Raw genomic sequence first — 25,462 nt, 5'->3', positions numbered from 1 at the left:
ATAAAAGAGCATGCTTGGTGCTGCTGCAAGACATTGGATAAAACGATAAAGATACCTACTTGAATACTGGTTCTCCACTGCCATGTAATGAAAGTGCATGTCTCAGAGGAAAGAACAACCCCAGTACTTTAACAAATCAATAACAGCCGTTCATAATTCCCGACCCGGAGTGTGTGTACACCAATACAATGGTGGTCATTCTTACTAATAAAAGGCTGTGAGGACTCTGACCCTGCATAGCAAGACAGACTTCAGTACCTGCCCACCTCACAGAAAAACCAAATGCCCCAAACTCGTTGGTTCCCCATCACCACTGTAGGCACACATGTGCTGCACTCACAGATGCTGTGCAGAAATTAATGGACAAGCCAGTCTGCTCCAGTGCACCTATCGAAAGTCCCTCACACCCTGTGAGTGGGTGATTGTTTTAGAAACATTTACTATGATCAAAAACGGCACCAAAAAAAAGTATGCTACAAAGAATGAAGCAAACACAGTGACAGGTAGGAGAGGTATACAAGGACACTACGAAAGCTGCAGATAATGTAGTTTTTTCAAGATGTCAATAAACAAGGGACATGGTAGCATGGTGTAGGATTTTCCTTACTTTGATAGAGAAAAACGGCAATCTTGTCAGAGTCAGACGCAGTAATATGAAGCAGCAAGTGATATCCTTTGGGAAGTTTTTCTGGACCACGAGTTCTCAGTACCATCCGAGACATGTCTTCTAGATCTATAGTCAAATACAAAGAATTATTGAGTAAAATGCAAGAAAACTATCAGCATCATCAGTTGCTTGGGAACAGAGCAATATCACACCCAGGAAAACTCAGTCCTGGCAGTCACAGTGCTGTGGTAATTCATCATCTCACACCGCATAACAGAAACAAGTTTTTAAAGCACTTGGGACCAGCTGTACAAGCATTATCAACAGCGATTTCCTAATTACAATTATTTCCATATCGCCATTAGGAAATCACTTTTCCTAATGTATGCAACTACCAATCGAAAATACAAATCGTGATTCAGTAACAAGTTACCAAATCACGAATTACCTTTTGTACATTTTAATAAGATTTTTTTGGGCCGCAGACGGCCAGGTTCTGTGAATCGGGCCATTTGCGACCTCAAAGGACCTTTGTACTCCTGGCACTAATTCTCTAATGGCAATCCTGTTTTTGCTTCTCCAAACATTATGATAAAACATTCCCAGATTCCTCATACTCGTGTGATGAACCCATTCCACAGCCTCTAAAACACTGCGGTGAACCACCTGTAAATATACCACACTACCATGAGAACTTGTTAAGCATTCATCCTACCAACAAAGGTCAACTTCACATTCCCAATCAACCACTGCTAAAAGGACAAGTTCCTGCTATCATAGATGTTATTCCTTCAATAGAGTTTAGGCCAATGAAAAGCATTTCATTCATGCAGTCCTTCAGATTCATGCACATCACATTATATTCGGATACTGTAAGCTTAGATTTCTAGAACAATATGGGGCAATGGTTCCGGCACAGTTAAAACAAAGACAGGTAAGACTAGCCTGTGTTTTAGCAAAATCAGGTCATTTACTATTCACCTTTTTGGCCGAAAACAATGTCATCATCCCCATCTCTCATACGAGATATTGGGCTGTCCTTGTCACAGTTCACTAGTAAGATGGCTCCCTGCCCTTTCGGACCCCATGTCCACGAAGCCTGCAACAAAGAAATATCTAACTTATAAATACAGTAATTAACGGAGTACTCCACTAATCAACGACCGATTACGATGCCTGGAAACCATTAGGGCTGTTCGAATCAGTTCCGAAAGGAATTCGGACAGGTAACGTTTTTCGGAGCTGAATCGTACAGCTCTATGAACTCGATTTCAGAGCAAGTGAGTACGATGGCCGATTCAGACAGCTGTTTCAAATTGGTTTCTCTGTAACCAATTGGCTGCCGGAATCTGTCTTTGGGGGCCCATAGCAGGCCTCCTTCACCCGGGGCCCTTCCAATTGGGCCTGTGGGGGTACCCAAGGGACCCCCCTTTCCAACCATGAACAGTGTGGCAGGCACCATGGTGTGCCCACCACAGGGTGCAAGGTTTTCCCCAGCCACCCCTTTCTTCAATGGGAGCCTGTGTTCTCGGTCTGAAGACGGGCTCCCATTGAAGGCAGCAGGAGTCCGGCCAAATCGCATCTGGAAGCATCCAGATACTTCCAAATCGCTCGGTCGGACTCCCCGGATCCGAGTCTTCCAAAAAGCATTGCAGAACCGATTAGGTAGTAATGCTTTCCGAAAGACATCAGAATCGACCCCTTTGTTTCTACTGACCATTCAATCTTAATATCCAATATCTACATGTAAAAGAAATATGTGATTCCGACACCTTGTAAACCTAATTGTCTTATGCAGCATTTCATGTACATTGATATACAGCAAATTGTCTTATGTAGCATTTCATGCACATTGATTTACACTCTTGTATGCTGTATTGTGTCTGTGTGTGATGTAAATTACTCTGAAGCTCTACACTGGAATGAGTAACACTATGAAAGAATTAAATGGAAAAAAATAGGTGTCATTTAAACCAATATTTCAGTAAATACTCATTCACACATATACATCATGCATCCTTAGATTGCATGCACATCTCTTACATTGGCGATTGAAGAAAGTGAAAAAACTGCCTCCACTTATATTTTCTCTGGTGCTTATGAAGGGATAAGCTGTGTGCCTTTGTTTCCTTCCATTGAATTGGTATTTAGGTGTTAGTCTTGAGATTGCTTTGTTTCAGGATGATACTTAAAGAATCAAAGGGCTGATGGCCCTTAAACCAGGTCTTAGTTTGTGGCTTGCAGGAAGTCATAACAAGAAAGCACCCTCGTCACCTGCAGGTTGCTGACAATATATAGGCGAGGCTAAATTGTGCCCTGGTGTCGAAAAATGTCACCAGGGTAAATTCTGCATATTTCCTGGGTCAGCCAGATCAGAGATCCGGGTCAGAAATGACTGCGGGAACTGGTATCTGGCAAAATCCCCCTACTTTCAAGCATTACTTTAGGCAAATATCTTTTCAATTACTCCTCATTCATTTAAATGTAAATTTGGAGGTGTAGGTCAGCGTGGGATTCATTGAAGGTCAGACATACATGTTTAAAAAACCGTGAATTCGGCCCATAGTCTCATTTATTAAGCAGTTCATAAACTGAGCGTCACTTTCTAGCTATTGCTTCTGTCACAATCTGATTATTAACACTCTCAAACAAAACAATGGCCACATTACTTTGCTTGGGTTGTTCTTTTCCACAATTCCATCACGATCAGCATCAACATCCAAGGAGATATCTGAACAGGAAATAGAATTGATTAGTTTTCACTTTGGCATACAGAGACAGAGAGAAGAAAGGTGGAAATTAGGTGAAAAGGAGAGACTGGCGAAAAACTACAGAAAGCAATTGCCGCTGCGTAAGCAAAGCACGCCCATGCACATGCGTCTGATTTGCAGACAAAGGAAACACGAGAAAAAAATGTTCGATAAAGAATCAAACTTAACCGCTTCCCTTGCAGGATTAGAAATCATGTTTCTAAGTGAGGCGCCTTTGAAAAAAAGCAAACATGAGGCATTTCTACATGCTAACGCTGCTATTTTTAAAGTTGCTTCCCGATTGGGCAAAAAAACAATAGGCGTTCTCCTGCAGATTTATAGATCCAAGTATTTATCTCAGGTGGTGTATGGCAGCGAGATTTGGGACTATGCCTCTCATGATGAGATTCAAAAAATCGAAAAGAGATTCTAGAGACAGTTGTTATGTGTACCCTATGGAACTACACCTTTATTGTCCACAAAGAACTGGATGAGCCCTATTTGTCAGACTTGTCTTTTGCCCTTATTTTATTGGCTTAAAGTATGGCTAAGTAATGGGAGCGCCCTAAATAAGAAGATTCTAAGGAATTTTCTTGTCCTAGATTGTGCTCGTCATATACCCTGATTTAAATATATACAGGAAGAATTTAGGAAACTAGGAAGACCGGATCTCTTTTGACACAATTAGAAGGAATGAACTGTCCTGGGCAAAGGAGTCCTTTTTTAGACAGCGGGTGGTCGACAGGGATACATGTGAGTTGGGGAAGTCCAGTGTACATAGATTTATCCCCCTGAAAAGTGTATTATCTACGGAACCTTATCTTCTAGGACTTCCTAGCTCTCATGACTGTTTTTTACTGACCAGATTTCGCCTTGATTTAGTCTACCTCCTCTTTGCCCACCCATGAGGGAGCAAGAAAGGCGAGATCTTGCTACCCCGTGGCTGCGACGGTACGTCTCCACAGGACATGCTTCAAATGTTCTGTAGTAATTATGAGGTGTCAAGGAAGACCTTTTTAATCCCTATTTTGGAAAAAGGTCATTTTAACCAAGTACGACCCGCTTTTACATTTTCATTAATGTTATCAGGGAGCACAGTATGGCATGCTCTCAGTTTCTCAAAGGTCACAGTAAAGCTTAGATCGACCAGAGACTAATCAACACGGGTGAGTGTAGACTGGAAATGTACAGTTTTATTGATTTTTATTCCATTTTACTATGTGCTTTTGTGATGTATCCTTGACTTTTAAGGTTTTGCATTATAAAAGCCTTATAAAGTTTTGTTGATTGATTGACTAAGGGTATAACATTTGGCTTTTAGGCCAGAACTGGCTATGGGTTTAACACTTGATACAGAGCTACTTAGCAGAAGTATGAATGATTGCACAGTAGCCCTGCCAAACTCTTTTCGTTACAAAGATTCAGCTCAGTCATGCATGCAGTAAACAAATGCTAATGGTAAATTGCAATATAAAATCAGAAATTACTAAAATAGTATATTATGATTGGTGAGGCAGCCGTTTCCTCACACCTCGCTACAGGAGTCCACTCAACAGGCTTCCCCACTGAACTTTGCTCTCCCCAACCTTCTCCTCTTCCTCACAGGGCACACTGGTCTTGGTAAGCAGGCAGACAATGGTGCTCCAGCCTGTAGGGCTTGAATTCCCTGGGTGATGTCTCCTCACCCAGCAGGGAGACTAGCATGCCTTGGCCCCCCGTCTTGGTCTCAGGCATAAGTCTTGCAGAGCTTCCTCTTCTCACACAGCTTGTCTGGCTTCTTGGCAGATGACAGTTTTTGCGATGCCAAGCTCCCCTTCTTATAGTCCATTTCCAGACACCAAGTGTGATTTAGGATCTGGGTCTTTGAAGTTTATTTTGGGGATCTGCTTTTCTTGAAGTGCCCACTCTTCTGACCTCTTGAAATCGGTCTGTCACAGTAGGAGTGTCTCAAAAGCTGATAGCCCCACAACACAGGCCACAGGAGTAACTAAAGTTCACGCCTTGATGTCAGCCATAGTGATATGTAAATCAAAAGGTTATCCTAGGGCCCCAGCCTTATTCTTTATGATTCTCTTTTCAGGCCCATTTCCTTCCTGAGATTTGCCCAGGCCGTTTCCTTGTGACCTCTCACTGAATCATGGAGCACCTTGTGAAGTGTGTAGGGGAAGCCTGGCTCTCACTTCTCCAGGGTGTGTCCCACCTAGTTACTAGAATGCAGCACTCTACAAGTCTTTCTGGGGGGTATTCCTCTACCTCCTCTCATGCAGGCCTGGGTCTTCCTAAATAGAATCCAGGATAGTCCATGTATTGTACCATCCAGAGGCACACATACATGCAGTACATATATACAGTATACACCCACTGCACAGCACTGAATCCTTCCTGGACATGCACACACCGCACCGTACTGCATTATTCCTGTATTGTACCTTTCCCAGGCACACATATGTAGCACAGATACACTACTCATAGTCTATAACTCCTCCCTCCGCCTCCCTTTTACTCATCCATCTCCCTTTTACTCATCCCAAGCCTTCTCCTACTGCTATGAGGTCCAAAACAAACAATAAATAAATAAAATACAGTCTAAAGCCAAATAACAGACTAACATGTCCACCACTCAAATCAATTTCATATTTCACTATACTAATTCACCACTAATCCTTTATGGGTTCCGGAGTAGCGTGCTACTCATCAAAAAAGCACTTCAACGGGGGTGTGGTTACGACGCCGCACAAGATGGACGGCTAGAGAGGTAGCTCCGCCACATCGGACAATCCGCGGTTTTCCTGCAGCACGCTGTGCCTAAATGCCAGGAACACAAACCGGAATACATGTGGTGTTGGGTGAGTGCCTTACTGACCTTTGGTATGCTGCGCTTCCCCAATTTTGAGTGCTGAATGCTTTTACGTGAGCATAGCGCCCGCCATTTTGTGAATGCGCGCTTTTCTACGGTGTTCAGCTTCTCCTCAGGAAAATTTCATGAGCGCGCTAAACACCTTTTTAATGCGCTAACATCTTTTTTTTCCACCAATCTGGCTGTATTTTTTGGTATATGCCTCAAATTTGATGTGCTTTCACCTGCTCTAAGATGATGCTTTGTAAGCATATTTTTGTTGCTGGACTGACTTTTTATCTATTGTAAGCTTTGGAATGCAGCTCCTCCTTTCACCTTTACCATGGTCTCATGTCTCTTATTGTGAGGAAATCTCCTTCCATTCACTGAGGATGCCTTACTAACTGCGTATGTGACCAAGTTTGGCTTTATATTTTTATTGCTTACATCACGGCATCACGGCATCACGGCGCAACGCTCTTTCACCTGCTTTGTGGTATAGCTTTCAAGACATCCACTTTTTGCTGTTCGAATTACTTTTCTTATCACCTTTGGAATGAAGCCTCTCCTTTCATCAGTACTAGGAACTTAAACGTCTTCCTGTGAGGATTTCTTCTTTCTTCTTATGAACTTATGACAACAGGACCCCTCTACTCACCTGACGTTTGGAGAATCCTGATTTTTATGAGCAACCAACGTGGTTCGAAGGTTGTTTTTGTTCCTTCTAAGTACTATACTTCATCTTGGGGGTTCTTTGCCTCCTATGGTTAAGTTGCACTCGCCAACATTTATTTGTGTGCCTTCTACAACTGTTCCGGCAACCTCCTCCTTACCATTACGTCCTTCTACTCCTGTACGTACAATGGCTGGAGCATCATCTCATCGCTCTTCCCCTACGCAAGCTATGTCCAATAAAACTTCTCCTCCTACTACTTCATCGAAACGTTTGAAACAGGACCCTCCCTCGCCTGACTAATCTTCATCTCCTATTTCTATGGAAGAATTACGTGTTTTACGTCCATTTATTGAAGAAACTAACAAAGGCATGCAACTCTTGAAAGAAAAATGGACGACTATGGATTCCCGGATTTCTTCTGTCGAACAGCAAATCTCGGAGATACAAACCAAATCTCAACGCATCTCCTCCTTAGAGAAATCAATTCTCTCCCTTCAGCAACACACTAAGGATTTAGAAAATAGGAACAGAAGGACTAACCTACGTATTTATGGTTTGCCAGAATCTTTGGAAGGTGACGACCCAATGACCTTTTTCACGTCTTTCCTACCGAAGCTTTTAAACATGTCACCTACCACTTCTCTCAGTATCCAAAGAGCCCACAGGCTTGGTCCTCGATCAGCTGCTTCAGAAAACCACGCAGAGTCATCATTCTCTTCTTGAAATTTACGGATTTACTCTCAGTTCTTCCTGCTGCTAGAGCCGCTCGTCAAGTTTCCTGGCTTTGTCAAAGAGTCTTCCTTTCTCAAGATGTCTCCACTGCCACTGCATCAAGGAGGAAATAATTTTTGTCTCTTCTGCCCTCTCTACGTGTTCTTTGTGCTCGCTATGGACTGTTTCATCCCTGCATTTTCAAGGTTACTCACCAAAACCCAACATGGACTTTTCAGATCCTGGTGAACTTAAAAACTTCATCCTTTTTCAATCTAATTCTGGCATTGAGACCTCCTCTTCTTAACTCACTTTCCTCTTGTATCTCCCCCTCAGGTATGTTTTTTTCAGTTGTCCTTCTGGATACATACTGTCTCTTTTTTTTTCTCTCCTCTTTAGCACCCTTGCATTTCTCTCTCTTTTCTCCCTCCTGCAATACTCCCCTCTACTTGAAGCTATTTGCTATTTCTTTTTTTCTTACTCTTTTCTTCTTTCAGCTTTATGATGTTTGCATATTGTTTTGCACTTTTTGACATTACTAAATTTGTTTCATTTATACATTCAGAGTTGTTTTTCGGAATGTAAAAGGTTTTATTAATCCCATTAAACGGCAGAGAGTACTTTCTCACTTATCCTCCTAGTCCCCTGATATTGTCCTTCTACAAGAGACTCACCTTACTGAACTTAAATACCTTAAACTAAAAAGATCCTGGGTTGGTACAGTTGTGTTCTCCCCCTCTGATAACAAAAAGAATGGTGTTGCTATTTTAATCCATAAAAAACTGAAATGTAAGGTTCTATTAGAAGAAAAAGATGCTGACGGTAGATGGATTTTGGGTAAACTTTTTTTTTTTTTTTTTTTACATTTTTGAAAACCTTTATTGTGCATGAAAAAAGGAGGACAAATACGGGCCTACAACCGTCAGGCCGGCCACGAAACAGTTGAGCACGAGAGCAAACAATTCAAACCCCCTAGCGGTATCAGGCAATATAGCAACAAGTGATAGCAGTTACACAAAATTGAGTCATGCCGCCAAGGAGGAGGAGCAGTGAAGGTTAATTTTCAAAATCTTTTTTTTATAAAACATAAATCGGTGGAAACTAGTCAAGGAGAACTGAGTCCATACAGTCCGCGTACAGCACATGCAGGCAGCAATAAACATGACGATAGTGCTAACACCCAACAATATGGCGGAACAGTTCTAAACATCAGGAGCATCAATCCGCATTTACACACCACCCACAGCGCCACCCACTCCTTACAAACCCCCATTACAGACCCAGAACAAAGAAAGAGAAACTTATAAAGAGATCATAAATAAGTACCATAGAAAATAACGAAACTAAAACATATCCCCCCACCCTACACACATGCAGAGGCTATGGCCTGCCCCCCCCCCAGCAGAGTGTCTGTCGCCCCATAAACCCGAAATGTAGCAAGAAAGAGAAAAGGGGAGAGAAAAGGAAAAGAAAGTAAAGTCCAAGATCGGAAGAAAGGCATAAAAGAAAAACGTCACATTTGACATATAGGGAGGAAGACAAGTGTGCAAACTAGTCTATAACCCCCCAAAAATAAAGAAGGTGGGGAGGAGCCAACAGTTATCAAGCCCTCTAGGCTCGCGAGCAAGGCAATGGTTAATATCCCAAACGGAGCTTCAAGATTGAAAGACCTCACAGCAGGTATAAACAAGTAGCCCACCTCCGGACCCCCGTGTCGCCCAGGACCAAATTATTAACCACGAAGACTAGCAAAAGGATTTTAGTACTTCGGTCGTGAAAAAAGAAAACATCCCTTCCCCGGCGTGCAATGCACCACAAATACCATGACAGGCCAAGTCGTCACCAGTCAATAAGCAAGCCAGCGCGTTAGCATCCTCAGCCCTGGCCAGAGCGCCGAAAGATCTCCAAACATGTCCACCGCCTTCCACTCCTCACTGGCCAGACAAAGGAACAAAATGGCCTCCTCCAGCAGAGAAGGCGAAGAGGGGGAAGGTACGAGCGCCCCCAGTCGACATCACCAGCAGTACACAAATGATGAGGCGCCCCCCCTTTGTTAGATGGCTGCAGACTCCACCGGCCTAAGAAACATTCCCGCCCCAACAACAATACAAGCAAAGCAACAACAGTAGATCAGTCAGGGCGAGTCAATGAACAGTCCGTAAGAATCAGGTCAAAATCAATATCCACCATGTCTCCACCCATCCGCCCGGCAATTTAACCATAAAAAGTCTCCTAGCCCTGGCCCGTTTTGGGACACGGCCCCTCACCCCTCCTACGTGATAGTCCAGTGCTGTCCGGGAAGACGATGGAAAATGGCCGCCCTAAGGAGGGGGGCGGTGCGTAGACAAAGAAGGAATGGCGTCCGCTCCCAGGATACAGTTGTCCCTCGGTAGTAGTTCCCACTGGCGTGTCCGGGCCCACAAAGTCACAAAGCAGAGCAATCCAAGGTCTTGACAATAATGCAGAGGAAAAACCTGGAAGGCAGTCCACAGGCAGCCGACTTTTCCGCGTCGCAGTCAGTAGTGCAAAGTTGAGCTCGGAGCGAGGGGGAAACACTGTAGCGACGACCGAGCTGTAAAATGGCAACAATCCGCCACCCTCCACAGATGTAGCAACTGTTACCTCCACTGTATCCTTTCGAGGAAACGTTGTGGCAGTTGGCTGTGACAGCTCCTGTCTGGAGCCCTGTGTGAAACAAAGTCCCCGCTCCTGCCTGCATGTTTGGGCGCAAGCATCAAACCGTGCCCCCAGTTCGGTATAAGTGACCTTCATCGCCGATGTCAACTCACCCAGGGCCACCAGCACATCCCCAAGGGTGAAGTCAGGCTGAAGTGTCCTCGTTTCCACATGCTCATGGGGAGAACGTGTCCCGGCCCCCCCAGGATCGATATGCTCGCTGTTTCGTGGGGAGTCTGCATAGGTTTCCGCTGCAAGGCGAGCCGCCGGCATCGCCATCTTGTCGTTTCCCCAACGAGGTGATGTGGGGTGGGGGACGGGGGAAATCACGGGGCGCGATGCTGCTACCGGAGCAATCCCCGGGCATGCGATAGACCGCCCGGTCCAGGTGAAGTGCCTGAGGGCCCGTAGCAAGGCAATGAGGCAAGCAGTGTCCAGTGGGGGTTGCAATCAGCGGCCAGAGGGACGAGGAGAGTGGAGCAGAAACATGGCGGCCGGGAACAAAGGACTCGCCGGGAGACACGACTTCCCCCTGTCACCACACTGTCCGGAGCGTGCACAGCATCCACCAGCGGCAGGCAGCGCCGAGGCCGCGCTCCTGCGAGGAAGCGCCGTCCAGTCGCGCCACCCCCGCAGCGGATCGGCTGTGATGTTGCGTGGGGTCTGGGCGCGTTGCAGTGCGAGCTGGTTCCCGGGCCGGGGCAAATCGGCCAGTAGCTGACGATTCCGGGCGAATGGAGAGGTCGGCGGATCACCGGTGGCAACAGCTCCGTTTCCCGCACCTTTCAGGACAGAAGCTGGTAAGCGGGGCTAGCAGGATGCTGGTGCGGGACTCCGGGGCCGGCGGAGCCGAAGGCTGCGCGTCCGATCAGGTCGCCATCTTGGCTCCTCCCCCCTTGGGTAAACTTTTAATTAATTCAATTCCTTTAACTGTTTTTAATATCTATGGTCCTACTCAACCTTCTTTCTGGCCCTTAATCACGAGCAAAGGTATTCAGCTTAAAGAAGATTTTTTCTTTTTTGGAGGGGATTGTAATCAGATTATGGATCCATTCCTTGACCACAAATCTACAGTCCGCTTTATTCCACACAAACCTCACAAACAATTTTTAGACACTATTTCTCAATTACATCTCACTGACTCTTGTAGACTCACACACCCTCATACTTTGGATTATTCTTTTTTCTCTCCTCCCCATTCCTCTTTCTCTCGACTTGACTATATTTTTCTCTCTCAACCCTTATCTCAAAACTTACTGTCTTCTATCGAACCCATAGTCATCTCAGATCATGCTCCTATTGTAACAGATCTTGATTTACTTACTCCTCACCCTAAATCTTCTCGCTGGCGTTTTAATTGTACTCTTCTCACTGACCCTAACGTCTCCTCCTCTTTTCGTTCTTTTACTAATGATTTTTTTCACTTTAATTCAGATCCTAATACTCCTCCTCATATTCTCTGGGATTCTTTTAGGCTACTGCAAGGGGCTTTATCATTGACTTTGTCTCTAGGAAAAAGAAGCAATTTCTTCAAAAGCGTAAACTTTCTCTATCCCATATCAAACATTTGGAACACCAATTCTACACCTCTTCTGATAAATGTATGTCACCTATGCTTTTAGGAGCGAAAATTGCCTTCAATAAATTTACCACTGATAATGCATCTTCAATACTCCTTCATAGTAGTGTGCGTTATTATGGTGGTCGTAACAAGTCCAGAAAACTCTTAGCCAACTATCTTACATCTCGTAAGGAACGTACCCTCACAGAATCTGTCTATTCCCCTGACAACACCCTTCTTCATACTGACAAAGATATACTCGACCAGTCCAATTGTTCTATCGACAGTTATATACTCCAGAATCTCCTCCGACTCCCTCTCTTATCCAATCTTATCTTGAGAAAATACCCACTCCCTCTACCTCTGATCTCAATTTTCCAGACCTTGAACTTGAGCTTTCATTACATGAACTCTCTTCTGCCTTATCTTCTCTTACTAAGGGAAAAACACCTGGCCCTGATGGATTTCCAGTTGAAGTAAATTTACATTTCTCCGACCTCTTATTGCCAAAGCTTTTATCTCTTTTTCAATAATTTTACTCCTCTGGTAAGTCGGAGGGTTCCTTTCAAGATGCCTCCATTTGCCTTATTCCTAAAGATGGTTGTGATCCCAAATACTGTAAAAATTACCGTCCAATCTTATTGGTTAACATTGATTACAAACTTTTTGCTAAACTACTTGCTCTACGTCTGGATCCATTTATGCCTCCTCTTGTTGGGAAAGAGCGATGTGGTTTTATTAAAGGAAGGATTACCTCTGACAATTCTCGACTCTTTCTAAATGTCTTGAATAAGGCCTCATCCCTCTCATTCCCTTTGGCCGCTATTTCTGTAGATGCCGAAAAGGCCTTTGATAGAGTAGACTGGTTATTTTTGTTTGCTTCCCTAAAATGGCATGGCTTTGGCCCTAACTTTATTTCTCTCAAGTCCTTGTTATATTCTTCACCCAAAGCCTCAGTTCTTGTAAACAGCCAACTTTCCTCTTCCTTCTCTCTCCAAAGAGGTGTTCTTCAAGACTGCCCTCTTTCCCCTCTTCTTTTTGTTTTAGCTCTCGAACCGTTTCTCTTCTCCATCCGCAATAATGCATCTATTACTGGTTTTCCCTTCGGTGATCATCAATTAAAACTTTCTGCATATGCAGACGATATAATTCTCTTTATCTCAAACCCGTAAATCTCTATCCCCCCTTTACTGTCTGAGTTTACAGCATTCTCCCTTGTCTCAGGCTACAAAATCAATTCTGATAAAACTGAAATTATCCCCTTGACCAACTCTTGTCTTCCTCATCTTTTTTCCTCAACTGGCTTTGCCTGGAACAGTACAAAGCTCAAATACCTTGTTATTTGGTACTCTAATTCTATTGCCTCCTCCATTAAACTAAATATGTCCGCTGTTTTATCTCAAATCGACCAACTGTTTTCCTCCTGGAATCCCCTTTTTCTCTCTTGGTGGGGTCGTCTTGATTCTATCAAGATGATGATTGCCCCTATTCTTATCTATATTATCTCCATATTACCTGTGCATATTCCAGCCCATTACTTCAAGCGTATTGACTCCTCTCTTTCAAAGTTCCTTTCAAAAAATAAAAAAATCTAGAATTTCTCTTGCAGCTCTTCGTCAATCTAAATCGAATGGTGGGGTTCACTTTCCGGATTTCCGTCTTTACCATAAATCCTTTTCTTTACGTCAAGCAGCTCGCTGGCTTTCATCAGACTCTTCCCCCTTTTCTCCTCTTTGGCTTCGCATTGAACAAACTTTATTACAACCCTTCTCCTTTGAGGAAGTTTTGCAATTTTCCGCCAAATCTCCCTATACCTCCCTTCCTTTGTTTAAACACTCCTCTTCTCTTTTGAAGTCTTTGGTCTTTCCGATAGACATTTCACGCAACTCATTTCAACGCACCCCCATCTGGTATAATTCTCTTCTTCTCTTAAATAACAGACTTATTTGCTGGACGTCTTGGAGGTCGAAAGGTATCATATGGGTTAATCATCTTTTTGATGGTGTGTCGCCTTGCTCTTTTCCCCAGTTTCAACTCCGATTCCGATGCCCTCGCTCTTTCCTATAGAAATTTACTGTGTTTATGGGATTAATCCTTGATTGCTATTATTCTCTTCCTTCTTCCACCCCATTAACCCCTCCCTCTCACCTTCTTGTGATTCTTTCTACTCTTCCTAAAGCTTCTCTGATTTACAAATTGTATGCTTCTCCTCAAAACCAAATTGGAGCTTTCTTGGGAAAAAGATCTGGATTGTACCTACTCCATTGCTCTCTGACATCAGCTCTGGTCCAAAACTTTGAAAATTTCTCGATCTGCATCTCTTACTCAATCTTTATTTTTTCTATATCATAGATTGTACTTTACTCCTTCTTCTCGTTCTCGTTTTATGTCCTCCTCTGACTCTAATAGTTGGACTTGTGGTGCCTCTAATGCTGACCTTTTGCATATGTTCTTTCTCTGTCCTACTGTATCTATTTTCTGGAATGAAGTTTGGTCTTGCATTTCTTGCATTTTCACTCTTTCCATTCCATTTTCATTACATTTTCTCTTTTTTGGCTCTCTCTCTGACTCTTTAGTTTTACCTCCACAATCACAAGGTCTTTTTGATCTAATGCTCGCACTTCTATTTCACCACATTTCTTCTAATTTGAAATCTCTTGCGAATGTCTCCATACAAGGGTGGTGGAACTCTCTATGTCACTTTCACAGACTGGACATTGCCTTTGACTCTTCCTGTAAACCAGTTCGTAATGTAGATCTTTACTGGTTACCTCTTACCAACTACCTAGATCAATTAGTTCACAAGAATCCTATCCATATCAATTCAGAGAATTTTAAACCCCCTTGAAGGACTTTACTCTTTCCCGCTTGTTTATATAATATTGTTTACAGTATTTTCATATTGCATTAATCTTGTACACTGTTCAATTTTTATTATTATTATTTGTGCCATTTGCCTCTTTGCCATTATTCTCAATAGATTTATCTTGTTATAGCATTTCCTCACTTCCCCTTCCCTTCCCTCCCTTCTTTATCCCATTGAAAAACCCATAAAATGCTTTTATCTCTTTGTTGACATTAGCAATGTTATGCTTTTAGTCCTACTATATTCACCTTATTTCTTTTTGCTGATGTCATATTGTTGTATCTCACTATTGTTCTTTAAATAAAGCTTTCAAACATAGAGTTGTAAATTAAAAAAACAAAACACTTCAACACCTCATCAGGGGTAGCAAGCGCTATATAAATGCAGACCTGTTTACCTCTTCTACCCCTTCGCTATCCTTCTCAATCCAAATAACTGACCAACATATCCACCACTCAAATTACTTTTATATTTTCTCTATACTAATTCACTGAATTAGTATAGGAGAAGTGTGGCTCAACAGTTAGAGGCGGCAGAACCGGAGGCAGAGGTCGGCCCGGGACCAGGGTTCAATTCCCGACGCGTCCGGGTGCAGGACCAATGTCAGCGGGCCCGATAAATCTCGCCACGTGCCACTCTAACCATGGGGTCCAACGCTGCAACTCTGGGCAATAGCTTGCTTAATCTCCACTCTGGCCCCATCAACGCCGGGGATGCCTGGCTGTACCTTGGGAATGCCCAGTAAAGGGACCATCTCACAGGGAAAGCCAGGACAGGTTCCCCAGTGGTACAGTGCTGGGACACCTTCGGGTAACCACGCGCTCTATAAATCCAACATTCATTCATTCATTTATTACACTTTCTGGGTTCCAAAGTAGCATGCTACTGTGAGAAAAAGTGCTTCAACCACCAAGCGCTATATAAATGCAAACTTTTTTTACTCTTCTATCCCTCCACTATCCTTCTCAATCCAAATAACTGACTAACATATCCACCACTCAAATTACTTTCATATTTTCACTATACTAATTCACCACTAATCCTCTATGGGTTAAGGAGCAGCGGGCTCGCTGAAAAAGTGTTTTGACGCCTCATCAGGGTTAGTAAGCGTTATGTAAATGCACTTATAGTACAATACAATACAATTGTCAAAAATGTTATCGGCGAGTAAGTTACCTACTTAACTACATCCAGTGCTTGAAATGGAAAAATTGAAGTGCAGGTACTCTGTAACAGAGTACCTGTTTGTTTCTGAGAAGTGCAGGTACTCTCCAATTAAAAGTATTACATTTCTCTTGAGAAGTGCGGGTACTCTACTCCTCAAAATAAAAAAGTGCTGGTACTCTGTACCGGAGAGTACCGGCCCATTTAAAGCACTGACTACATCATTCAAGACCTGCGGCCGACTCATGACAGCTGTAGCAGGGAGCTCAGCACTTGCTTTTTTGTTTTTTTTTAAATGTCTTTTTTTTAGTTTGGTGCAAGGTGTCTAAAGTTTAAACACGCCAGTCAAAATTTCTCGAAGTTAATGGATGAACTTTATGCAGAACAAGTCGGAAACAGTGAGCAGAAGATGTACCAGAATGCGAAGGGGCGACCCGGCTGAGAGGTCAGGAGTGTGCTTCCTCCCTGTTTCCTGTTTAGGGCTCCTGTGAGCCTCCGTAGCTGACGAGCTAAAGGCGAAGCACCTCTGCGCCCTAGAGGCAACGAAGCCTGGATTGTTTGGCAGCCTCTTAGCCACCCCAAACTGATCTCTACTGATGAAGGATACTATCCTGAAACACGAGCCATGTCTCGTGTCTAGAGATTCCTTGTGCCAAGCACCTGCTTGCACCAACTTTGGTGTAATACTTATGAACTTTGTCCTGAATCGTATGAACTGCATGTACCAGAATGCGAAGGGGCGACCCGGTTGAGAGGTCAGGAGTGTGCTTCCTCCCTGTTTCCAGTGAGCAGAAGATGCCTCTGTTTCACACTTGTTCTAAGCTCATGCATTAACTCAGAAAAATTCAGAGGAATGTTTGAAATTCAGACAACTCAGATGCAAAAAAAAACCACAAACAATTAGGCCCTCCACTAGTCAGTAGAGACATCACGAAAGACTCCTCTGCCTAGGCGCACTGGCGACAAGTCGATTCATTAAACACAATATTTCCCTGAGTTAGAGCTATTTTCTCAGACTGTGCAGCTGGGAAACGGTAAGCACGGTTTTTCTTTTTCTGTTTTCTCAGCAGTCCTTCCTAAAATAATGACCTACGTGGGAGCCATTCCGAGATAAATTAATTGACTTTGGCTCTGGAATGCTTAAAACATGCACTCTACCCGGTGCCGAGCCGGGGTGCTCATCGTGAAATGGCCCCTGTTTTGCCTTATTGTCAATCATCGTCTATCAAGGCCTTTTCACACAGCACCTAAAACACAATGTCGATCAATTGGATAAAAAGAGGTAAACTTGTCATAATTTCAAAATAATTGATGGCATCCACGCAACGATCCCATTAACCTATCATATTTATGAATAATTTTCTGGGAACTCGTGTCAATCAGACGAAGACCATTCTGTTCTTACATGGCGGCCAGGCAACAGTAGCAACTGGGGGTTTGGAATATCCTATGGTCCGAAGGGCTGACTGCACTACGGAAGCATGTTCCAAGAAGCAGTGTCAGCACTACGGAGTTAAGTTATTGTGGCTGATCGACAATTCCCAAGAGGCATTCTTCCCTCACTAGGACACGTCCTTCTACTCACTTTACACTTGTGCTTGGTGCTTGCTAGGGAGTCATGAGAAACAGTAGATCTGATGAGCGACCAGCTGTTTGAAGTCAGCGGCGTAAGACAGGTCCCTGCAGCCCTTGTGGTACGGGGTGGGGATTCTTCAAAGCTCCCCCTTCAGCCCAAGGGCTATAAATATCTGTGAGATAAGTAAGTCACAGGGGCCCTTCATCATATGCTGCAGAGGGGCCCTATCATTTTGAATTGTTTGAAGATCTTTTCCACCTTCCTCACTAAGGAACGCTCCTGCAATGCTGACAAAGAAGAAGGGAATGTAGTTACATCCAGAAACGCAACTAAGGTCTGAGCAGACAGTCAAACAACAGCCCAACATTCTCACTGCCACATTCAATGACATGGTAACTGTACACCCCTCAAGCAAAGGCAGCCATTAACACCCGCAATACACATGACAAAACAGCAATTAGACATAGGATAAAAATAATACAAAATTAAACAGAAATAAGCTTAATCGAGGGAGATTTCATAATTGTTCTGTTTCAAGCATTTCACACATGCAGCATTTTTTGAAAAACATGTCCCACTGCAGGACGAATGACTCAGCTGACCATACAGGTAATACTTAAATATACTGTCTGTACACATACCCTCCTCCTTTCTCCCCTCTGCATTCAATTTTAGTATTTAACTTTTTCCTCCACTCACAGGACTTGCTTTTGACAAGTTCATGTACCTCATTTCCACAATCGCTATAGTTTACTTCAGTTGTAGATTCTTAACTAGTAGTTTATCTAGCATTGTAGACTTAGTTGTGCACCTCACTATTAGATTCTGTAAATTCCCTACATTCACAAGGGCCAACCATGTTCCTTAGAAATGCTAAATTAGTTCCCCACTCTTGTCTTTCAAAAATGTATGTTTTTCCAAAACAACAATGATTCAACACTTAAAATATCCTTTTAGCATATATATATATATCTGGGCTAACCGTAACCATTCCCAGTAGCCAGCTCCTGAACATGTTCTTAGATGTGCCTCTCTTTCTTCTCTCCATAAGTTATGCAAGAGCACCCCAAAATATCTCTCCTATCGTAATCAAATATTAATTTCTTTCATTGTTTATAGGGTATCAGGAGAGGCTCGTCATCGTCTCAGAGAAAGAGAGGTGGTTGAGTCACACTTGTTGCTGCCATGGTGATAGAGTAACAACCTATTAATAGTTTCTTCAACATAATAAACCTAAACAACAAGTCAAAATAAAAACACAAAATAATAAACTTATATAATTAGCTCAAATTACAAATGAATCTTGTGAAATAGTTATGTTCTTAAATTGTCACAAGAAATGGACACAATGCTCCTTTTCTGTCCACAGTGAAGAAATAATGTAACTCCAGGTAGTCTTGGTGAAATCGTTCTTATTCCCAACAGTGTTCATGAACCAATTCCTTTCACTTTTTAAATGCACAAGATTCCTAAACTGCTCCATTAGCTGTGACATGTCAATACATTACTACTCACTTCCTTCATTGCATATAGTTACACCTAGCTCCAACAGATTGTTTGCAAGGGTACATATTGTGCAGCTTGACGCAGCCTCTGTCATTATCTCATTACACCAGTCGTGTGAAGACTGTTGCCCAGTCAAAATATTTATGCTTCTTGGTCAGGAAATTCGCAACACAATCAACTTCCTCCGCCTCTGACAACAAAGATTGTTGTCAAAGTGTCATGCATGCATATGCATGTCCATGCACACTCCTTTGGTCCAACGTGGTTTGGGCAATCTAGATCACTATCAATCTTCAATAGTAAAGCAACACGCATCACAGCTCTGAGACAACCCTGGCGGTGTTCCCCCCCCCCCAATCGATCAGTTTTAATTCACTTTAAACACATTTTTGCACTGCACTTACATTCCCACACTAGTTTTCCATTTCACAGCTTGAGGTCTAAACATAGCGCTATCGCTACAATCTGCATAGCTTTGAAAACATCAGTGAGCTCCCCTTTTATTTTTGAAAGGGTAGTAGCCCTTAGTGTCACTAGTGTGACATTAGGAGGAGACCCAGATGATGAAGCATGTCACCTATGGTGAGTGATGGGAATCCGTCCTATTAAAGGAAATTTCCTTTATTAGTATATTAGAGTTCTATATACTTTTTAGGTATAGTAGCACAGTCCTGAGGTTCTGTTAGATCCTACATGTTTGTATTAGACCCGTGGACATTGTTGTTGTGTATTTAGTATATAGTGGGGGAGTATATCCGTGCCTGGTCTTTAAATATTCCCTCAGTGCTTCTCATATAGTGGTATTTACTGGTGTTCACAAGAGGCCAGGATCAGTATTCCTTTCCACAAGCCTCACCAAGTTCTGCAAGGACAAGTCAACATTAATTGTTGAGAGAGGTGTGGCACCGCGGCCAGGGTGACTGACGCTGGAATCTGGGGATCATGGTTCGATCCCTGGCGCGGGTGGCAGATTAGCCCAGCACCATGTGACTCTGGGCAATAGCTTGCCTAATCTTCCCGACGGCCCCCAGCGCCTGGAGACCCTTATGGGTGATTGTTTGCACTTTACAAATGCGGATTATTATTATTATTAATATTTTTACTTCATTAAGTAACATACCCTGGTGATCCCAAGGGAATGTTTCTTATCACTCACTGTCCATAATGCAGAATAACAATCTCTGATAACCTTTCCTCTCCATAGATGGCTTTTGTAGTGAGCCTGTCCCCACTCAGGGTAGGAAATGTGCTTACTTTCAAGAGATGATTTCCTACCCACATTCATCACTGCAAATATAACATTTTAACATTCCTCCATAAAGAACTATAAAAAGAGAGCTGTGTGGCAAAATGCCAATCTGAGTCTTGAGCTCCGGCCATCACAGAGTGCACAGGAATCGCCAACATGTCCCCCCTACTATTACCGGTGACCGGGCAGCAAAAGCAGTTACCGCCACTGGCGGCAAAAGGTCTAACTACACCACAGACCCCAGCAGCAACAGGAGGCTAAACTGGGGTGCAGTGAATTGCATGCCAGGTACATCCTGAGTAACATTTGCCAGCAAGAAGCCACCAGGATGCCGAGGATAAGAAATGCACAAAATCCAAAGGTATAAGTGAGCCAGCAAGGGACACAGGCTTGCCAAATTGGGCAAACCAGTATGGAGAGAAAAGAAGATACCTGGCTCAAGGGAAGCTGCAAACTACTGATCCAATGCATGAGCCAATCCCAACTTACCAGTCACATCTGCGCTTGTGGCATTGATCCTTCACTCAGCACATAAGCCCAAAGGTGGTTAGTTTTTGCTGGACACTCCTCAAGACACACCACAGACACATCATGGCGTAGGAGGAGAAACATATGAAACTTTGCTCAGTTAAAGATTGTGAATCTTAGACTGCTCTATTTTTCACAGTCGAGGTAGACATTGTGACTGAACAGCCATGTCCTCACTGGGTGCACAGTCCCCAGACTGAACATGAAAGCCTGAAGGAAATCAGACTCCATCAGCCGAATCTCAGTACAACCCCGCCACAACTGTGAATATTGACCTAACATCCTGATGCAAAGCCGTGACTGCGGCTGTGAAAGTAAGCAACATGGGTGTTACTATTGTACATACGTCTCGAAAGTTGGACCACCACACAATTGCCATAACTTCATGCCAGCCACTTACTACAGGAAAAACAAATTCCTAATTCTGAACTTAGCAGAATGCTTTCAGGCATGCTGGGCATTCAGCACAAAATGGGGAAGATTGATTCCAATTAGAGGACTATGGCCTTAGGCAAGAAAGGTGCCAGTTTGACCACAGCAGATTCCACTCCCGAGGTAGCGGGGAATGGTTTAAGAGCTTAAAAACATGCTCCAGGAGATGAAAAGAAACCTGGCCCAAATCAATTTTAAAGCTGCTTCCCTTACCTTGAAACTCAACCACACGAACCAGCAGATCGATAAGCATGCATCTATAGTAGACATGGCAAGGAGATAAATATCTGAGGTGAAATATAATATGAATGTGGCATGTGACAAATTGAACAAACTGGATAAAACAGTGGAAAGCACACAACCAAAAATGAGGACTTGGAAGGACGACCTTATTGTAGTAACATTATAATTCTCATAGTATTGGAAACACGACCATGTTGAGTAACTACTGTCATCAATTTTCGGCCGAGTCACAGTTCTTCATAGTCAAACATGCACAGAGTCCCAAGCCAACTGCTAGGCAGACATGAAGACCAATCATTCTGACTGTTAAATTATATAGACAAAGACACTGTTTTCTAATTGACCAAAGCAAAACCATCATCCAGTTTGAAGGATCAGAGAAATCCTTCTGCTGGAAACATGACCACCGGTCTGTTGGAACATATTGTTGAGTAACTACTGACATCAATATTCAGTCGACACTCCTTGTCACAGTTCTTCATAGTCAGACATGCACAGAGTGCTAGTACCCAAGCCACCTCCTAGTCAGTCATGAAGACAAATCATTGCTTGGCTTCTAAATTAAAGAGGCAGAGACGGTGTTCTAAAACTGTAGAAACATCATCCAGTTTGAAGGATCAGAAATATCCTTCTACCTGAACCTCACAATCGCAGTTCAAGAGGCTAGGAGTTCATTCCGAGAAGTAAAATAAAGGCTGAAGAAAACTGAGATGAAAAATGTAGTGTTATATTTGGCACAATTGAGGATTAAATCAAACCTCACCTATTTAAAGTCTGCACAAACAGCTAGCACTTCAGGCATACCTTTTGCCCCTGAGTACGTGTAGCTCATATTAAACAGCTGATGATTGCTCTTAAGGTGCAGATGCACCTCTGATTTAAAGTGTGAGGGGTTGTGTTGACAGAGACAAAATCCAGGCATACATAGCAATCATACTTGTGGAGAAGTGTGGCTCAATGGTTAGAGCGGCAGACCCTGATGCAGAGGTCTAGCCCGGGACCAGGGTTAAATTCCCCGCCTCGGCGGGTCTTGGGCTAAAAATTCCACGGACCTGATAATTCTCGCCTTGGTGCCTATTCCAATCATGGAGTCCCACTCTGCAACTCTGGGCAATAGCTTGCTAAATCTCCACAACGGCCCCCACAACGCTAAGGATGCCTGGCCTCCACCTTGTGGGTGCCCAGGAGTGGACGCCTCACAGGGAAAGCCAGGATGGGTTCCACAGCGGTATTCGTACAAGTGCCTTGAGACCCTTGTGGGTGAGTAGTGCGCAATACAAGTATCAATTTAAATTTTACATTTACAATCAACACTTCACAGAGTGTGAAACTTTGCCTCACACATGATCCGCAGCTATATGAGAAAAACACACCAGGGAAGACCCGTGAGAGATATTGACACCCAACTTATGCTCCGATTTTTCAATGTGGAATGCCCTATGCCTTAATAACCCGAAAAATGGGCACGTATTCACAGGCTAGGACAGACCCAACATTGATTTAGCTATGCTTTGAGAGACTCGCTTACATCTCAGCACTTAAACATCCTTTGATTTAAAACGGGGAACTCACAGTTAGATTCACCCTATAATGCCCATTTTAGAGGTGTGGTGACCTTGGTCCACAAAAGACTTTACTTCCAGCCTTAGAAATAGGTCGCAGACAACTAGGCATATATATTACAGTAGAGGGGTGCTAAGTATGGCTGATATGATTCTTTTGACTATAAGTCAACCAAATACTACTTTTGCTGACTTCTTCGATAGACTGATGAATAAGTGTTGCAATCTACAGACAACATATGACAGTTTGGGAGGAGACTTTAATAATATGATAAGCAAAAAAATAGATCAATACCGACAGGCGACACAACCTCCCGTCACAATCTGCTAAAACCATAATACATATAAAGCAAATTAATAGATATAGTTTCATAGGGAGAGTTCAATATCCCTCTGAAAACCGATTTACGTATCACTCCTCCGCTTTCTATTTACACTCCATATATGCAATTAGTTGAATTCACAAACCCTATCATGCTGGGCATAAAATTGAACTGTTCACCAGATCACTTTCATATCACTCCCTACTTTGTTTGACACTTCAAATCCCACCTCTGATGCCCATGTCCACCTCCCCCCCCAGTCCCCACCACCGCTTTGGAAAACCTGCCAGTTTTGACCATGACCAGATGATTTACTTTATGCTTCTTCAAAACAGAACTTTAGAAAGCCATCATAGACCATTTTGAAATCTATATCAGCTCTGTCACCATAGCATAATGACCTGGGCTGGATCTGTCACCATAGCAGTAATGACTTGGGAAGGATCTATCGCCATAGCAGTAATGACCTGAGATGGATTCGAATTAAATATATGGAGTAGCTTTAGAGCGAAAGATGCTGCATACTAAAACACTGAGAAATAAACTATATAGAGACCAAGTTCTAATGGTGGAATCTGAATATGAGGAGAGCCGTAAAATCTAAGAATGGATGGATATCAAAGGTACTATTTCTAAATTTCGTGAGTTAGGAGACCAGGCGATACAACTACTGGGAAACATGCTAGGGCATGGCAATTAGGGAACGGCCACTGACTAAGCAGAACACTCTTTTTTAATCTAAATGGACTCCAGGGGCAGAGGTTTTTTACACACATGCAAAATAAATTTGGACCTAATTTATAAACTATGAGGCATGCTAGACACATTTGTTAACTACTACTCCTGCTGATATACGTTCAGAACAACTGCTACACCTACATAAATATCTAACTATTTAGAGAATATCGCTCTGGCATGGAAAGATGAAGACATCAAAGGTCAACCTAATAAACTCCATTAGGTAAATTAAATTAAACAGCAATCAACTCAGTAACTAGTGATGACACATAGACTTATTGGACCCCACTTCTTGGCTATGTACGAGGAGGCACTGATATCAAGTTTCCTTCCTTCAACTGTTAGAGAGACAGGCATTATCATTTCTCTAAAACCATATTTCACTATATTGTCCTGAATATACAAGCAGTTGTGCCATTTTTTGATGCAGAGAAAGCATTATTGTTTTTAGTTTGGTCGTACACGCTCAAGGTACTGAGGACAAACTGAGTTTTTAAATTATTTTTGAAAATGGTAAGCTTGGTATACCCTGATCCTACTGTCAGCATCCACATAGATGTATAATTATCATCCATGAGTGCCCACGATGCCCCCACTGTTCGTTCTGCCAATGGAACCAATGTCATCTATACTGCAGAAGATTCAGCTACATCTGGGATTATACATTAAAGAACATTTTTCAAGGACTATTTATCATCTCACTATAGGCAAATGATTTGAACCCCAAAACAAACGTCTATCCAATTTTCCAGGAAATAATTAAAGTTTCGGAAATATGCAGACTACCAAATAACATGGACAAATGAAAATGTTTCCCCCAACAGAGATAGCACAACAATAAGTATACTGTGAACAGATTTGACAAAAACCTGGGTATACACATACCTAAAAGTTCTAGATAAATGATTCATAAGAATTATGGCAGAATAATAGGCAGGACTTTGCCTATTCAATGATTTGGTGGATAACCAGAATCCAAATAAAGTTGCTGCCTAAGCTCTTTGACTTGGTCCTCAACATCCTATTGTCTCAATTGTTTCCCACTACCCTGAGGATGATCTGGACAGGGAAACAGACAAGGATGCACTGAAAAATATTGACCAAACCAAAGGAGAGTGGAAGAGTGGCAATTCCAGACTTGCAAGTATATTATCCAGCTACACAAGCACAGTACGCAATCTACTGGTTTCAACCACCTCCTTACAAATGTACAAATATAGTGAAGGCTGATACAGACGTGAAGAAGTCAGCAGGCTAGAACTTACATCTATTGGAGATGGGCCTGAACATGATTGCAGACAATGCTGAACCCAATGATGTCAACAGGTAAGTTGTCATCTGGAGGTGGCTAACAACTGCTTGAGGGGAGCCTGTCTTCAGTAGCCAGTCATCGAGATATGTGATCATAGGTATCCCCAACCTCTGCATATGGGCTATAATCACCACCATCACCTTTGT

At 43.0% G+C, this 25,462-nt stretch overlaps 1 protein-coding gene across 1 annotated transcript in view; it reads right to left on the bottom strand.

Moving 5' to 3' along the window:
• Nucleotides 1-25,462, bottom strand: part of LOC147711075 (protein-arginine deiminase type-2-like) — a 727,074-nt gene that overhangs the window by 495,196 nt on the left and 206,416 nt on the right. Inside the window, exons 4-6 of the mRNA XM_086921889.1 lie at nt 3,277-3,338; nt 1,589-1,706; nt 608-733 (exon numbers count right to left, since the gene is read on the bottom strand). Coding sequence (XP_086778015.1) covers nt 608-733; nt 1,589-1,706; nt 3,277-3,338 — 306 coding nt within the window. The remainder of the gene's footprint in view (nt 1-607; nt 734-1,588; nt 1,707-3,276; nt 3,339-25,462) is intronic.

Source organism: Lissotriton vulgaris, chromosome 5 (genome assembly GCF_964263255.1).
Source record: "Lissotriton vulgaris chromosome 5, aLisVul1.2, whole genome shotgun sequence".
Classification (NCBI taxonomy): domain Eukaryota; kingdom Metazoa; phylum Chordata; class Amphibia; order Caudata; family Salamandridae; genus Lissotriton; species Lissotriton vulgaris.
The sequence above is the reverse complement of the archived record's forward strand: the minus strand, read 5'-3'. Positions and strand labels throughout refer to the sequence as shown.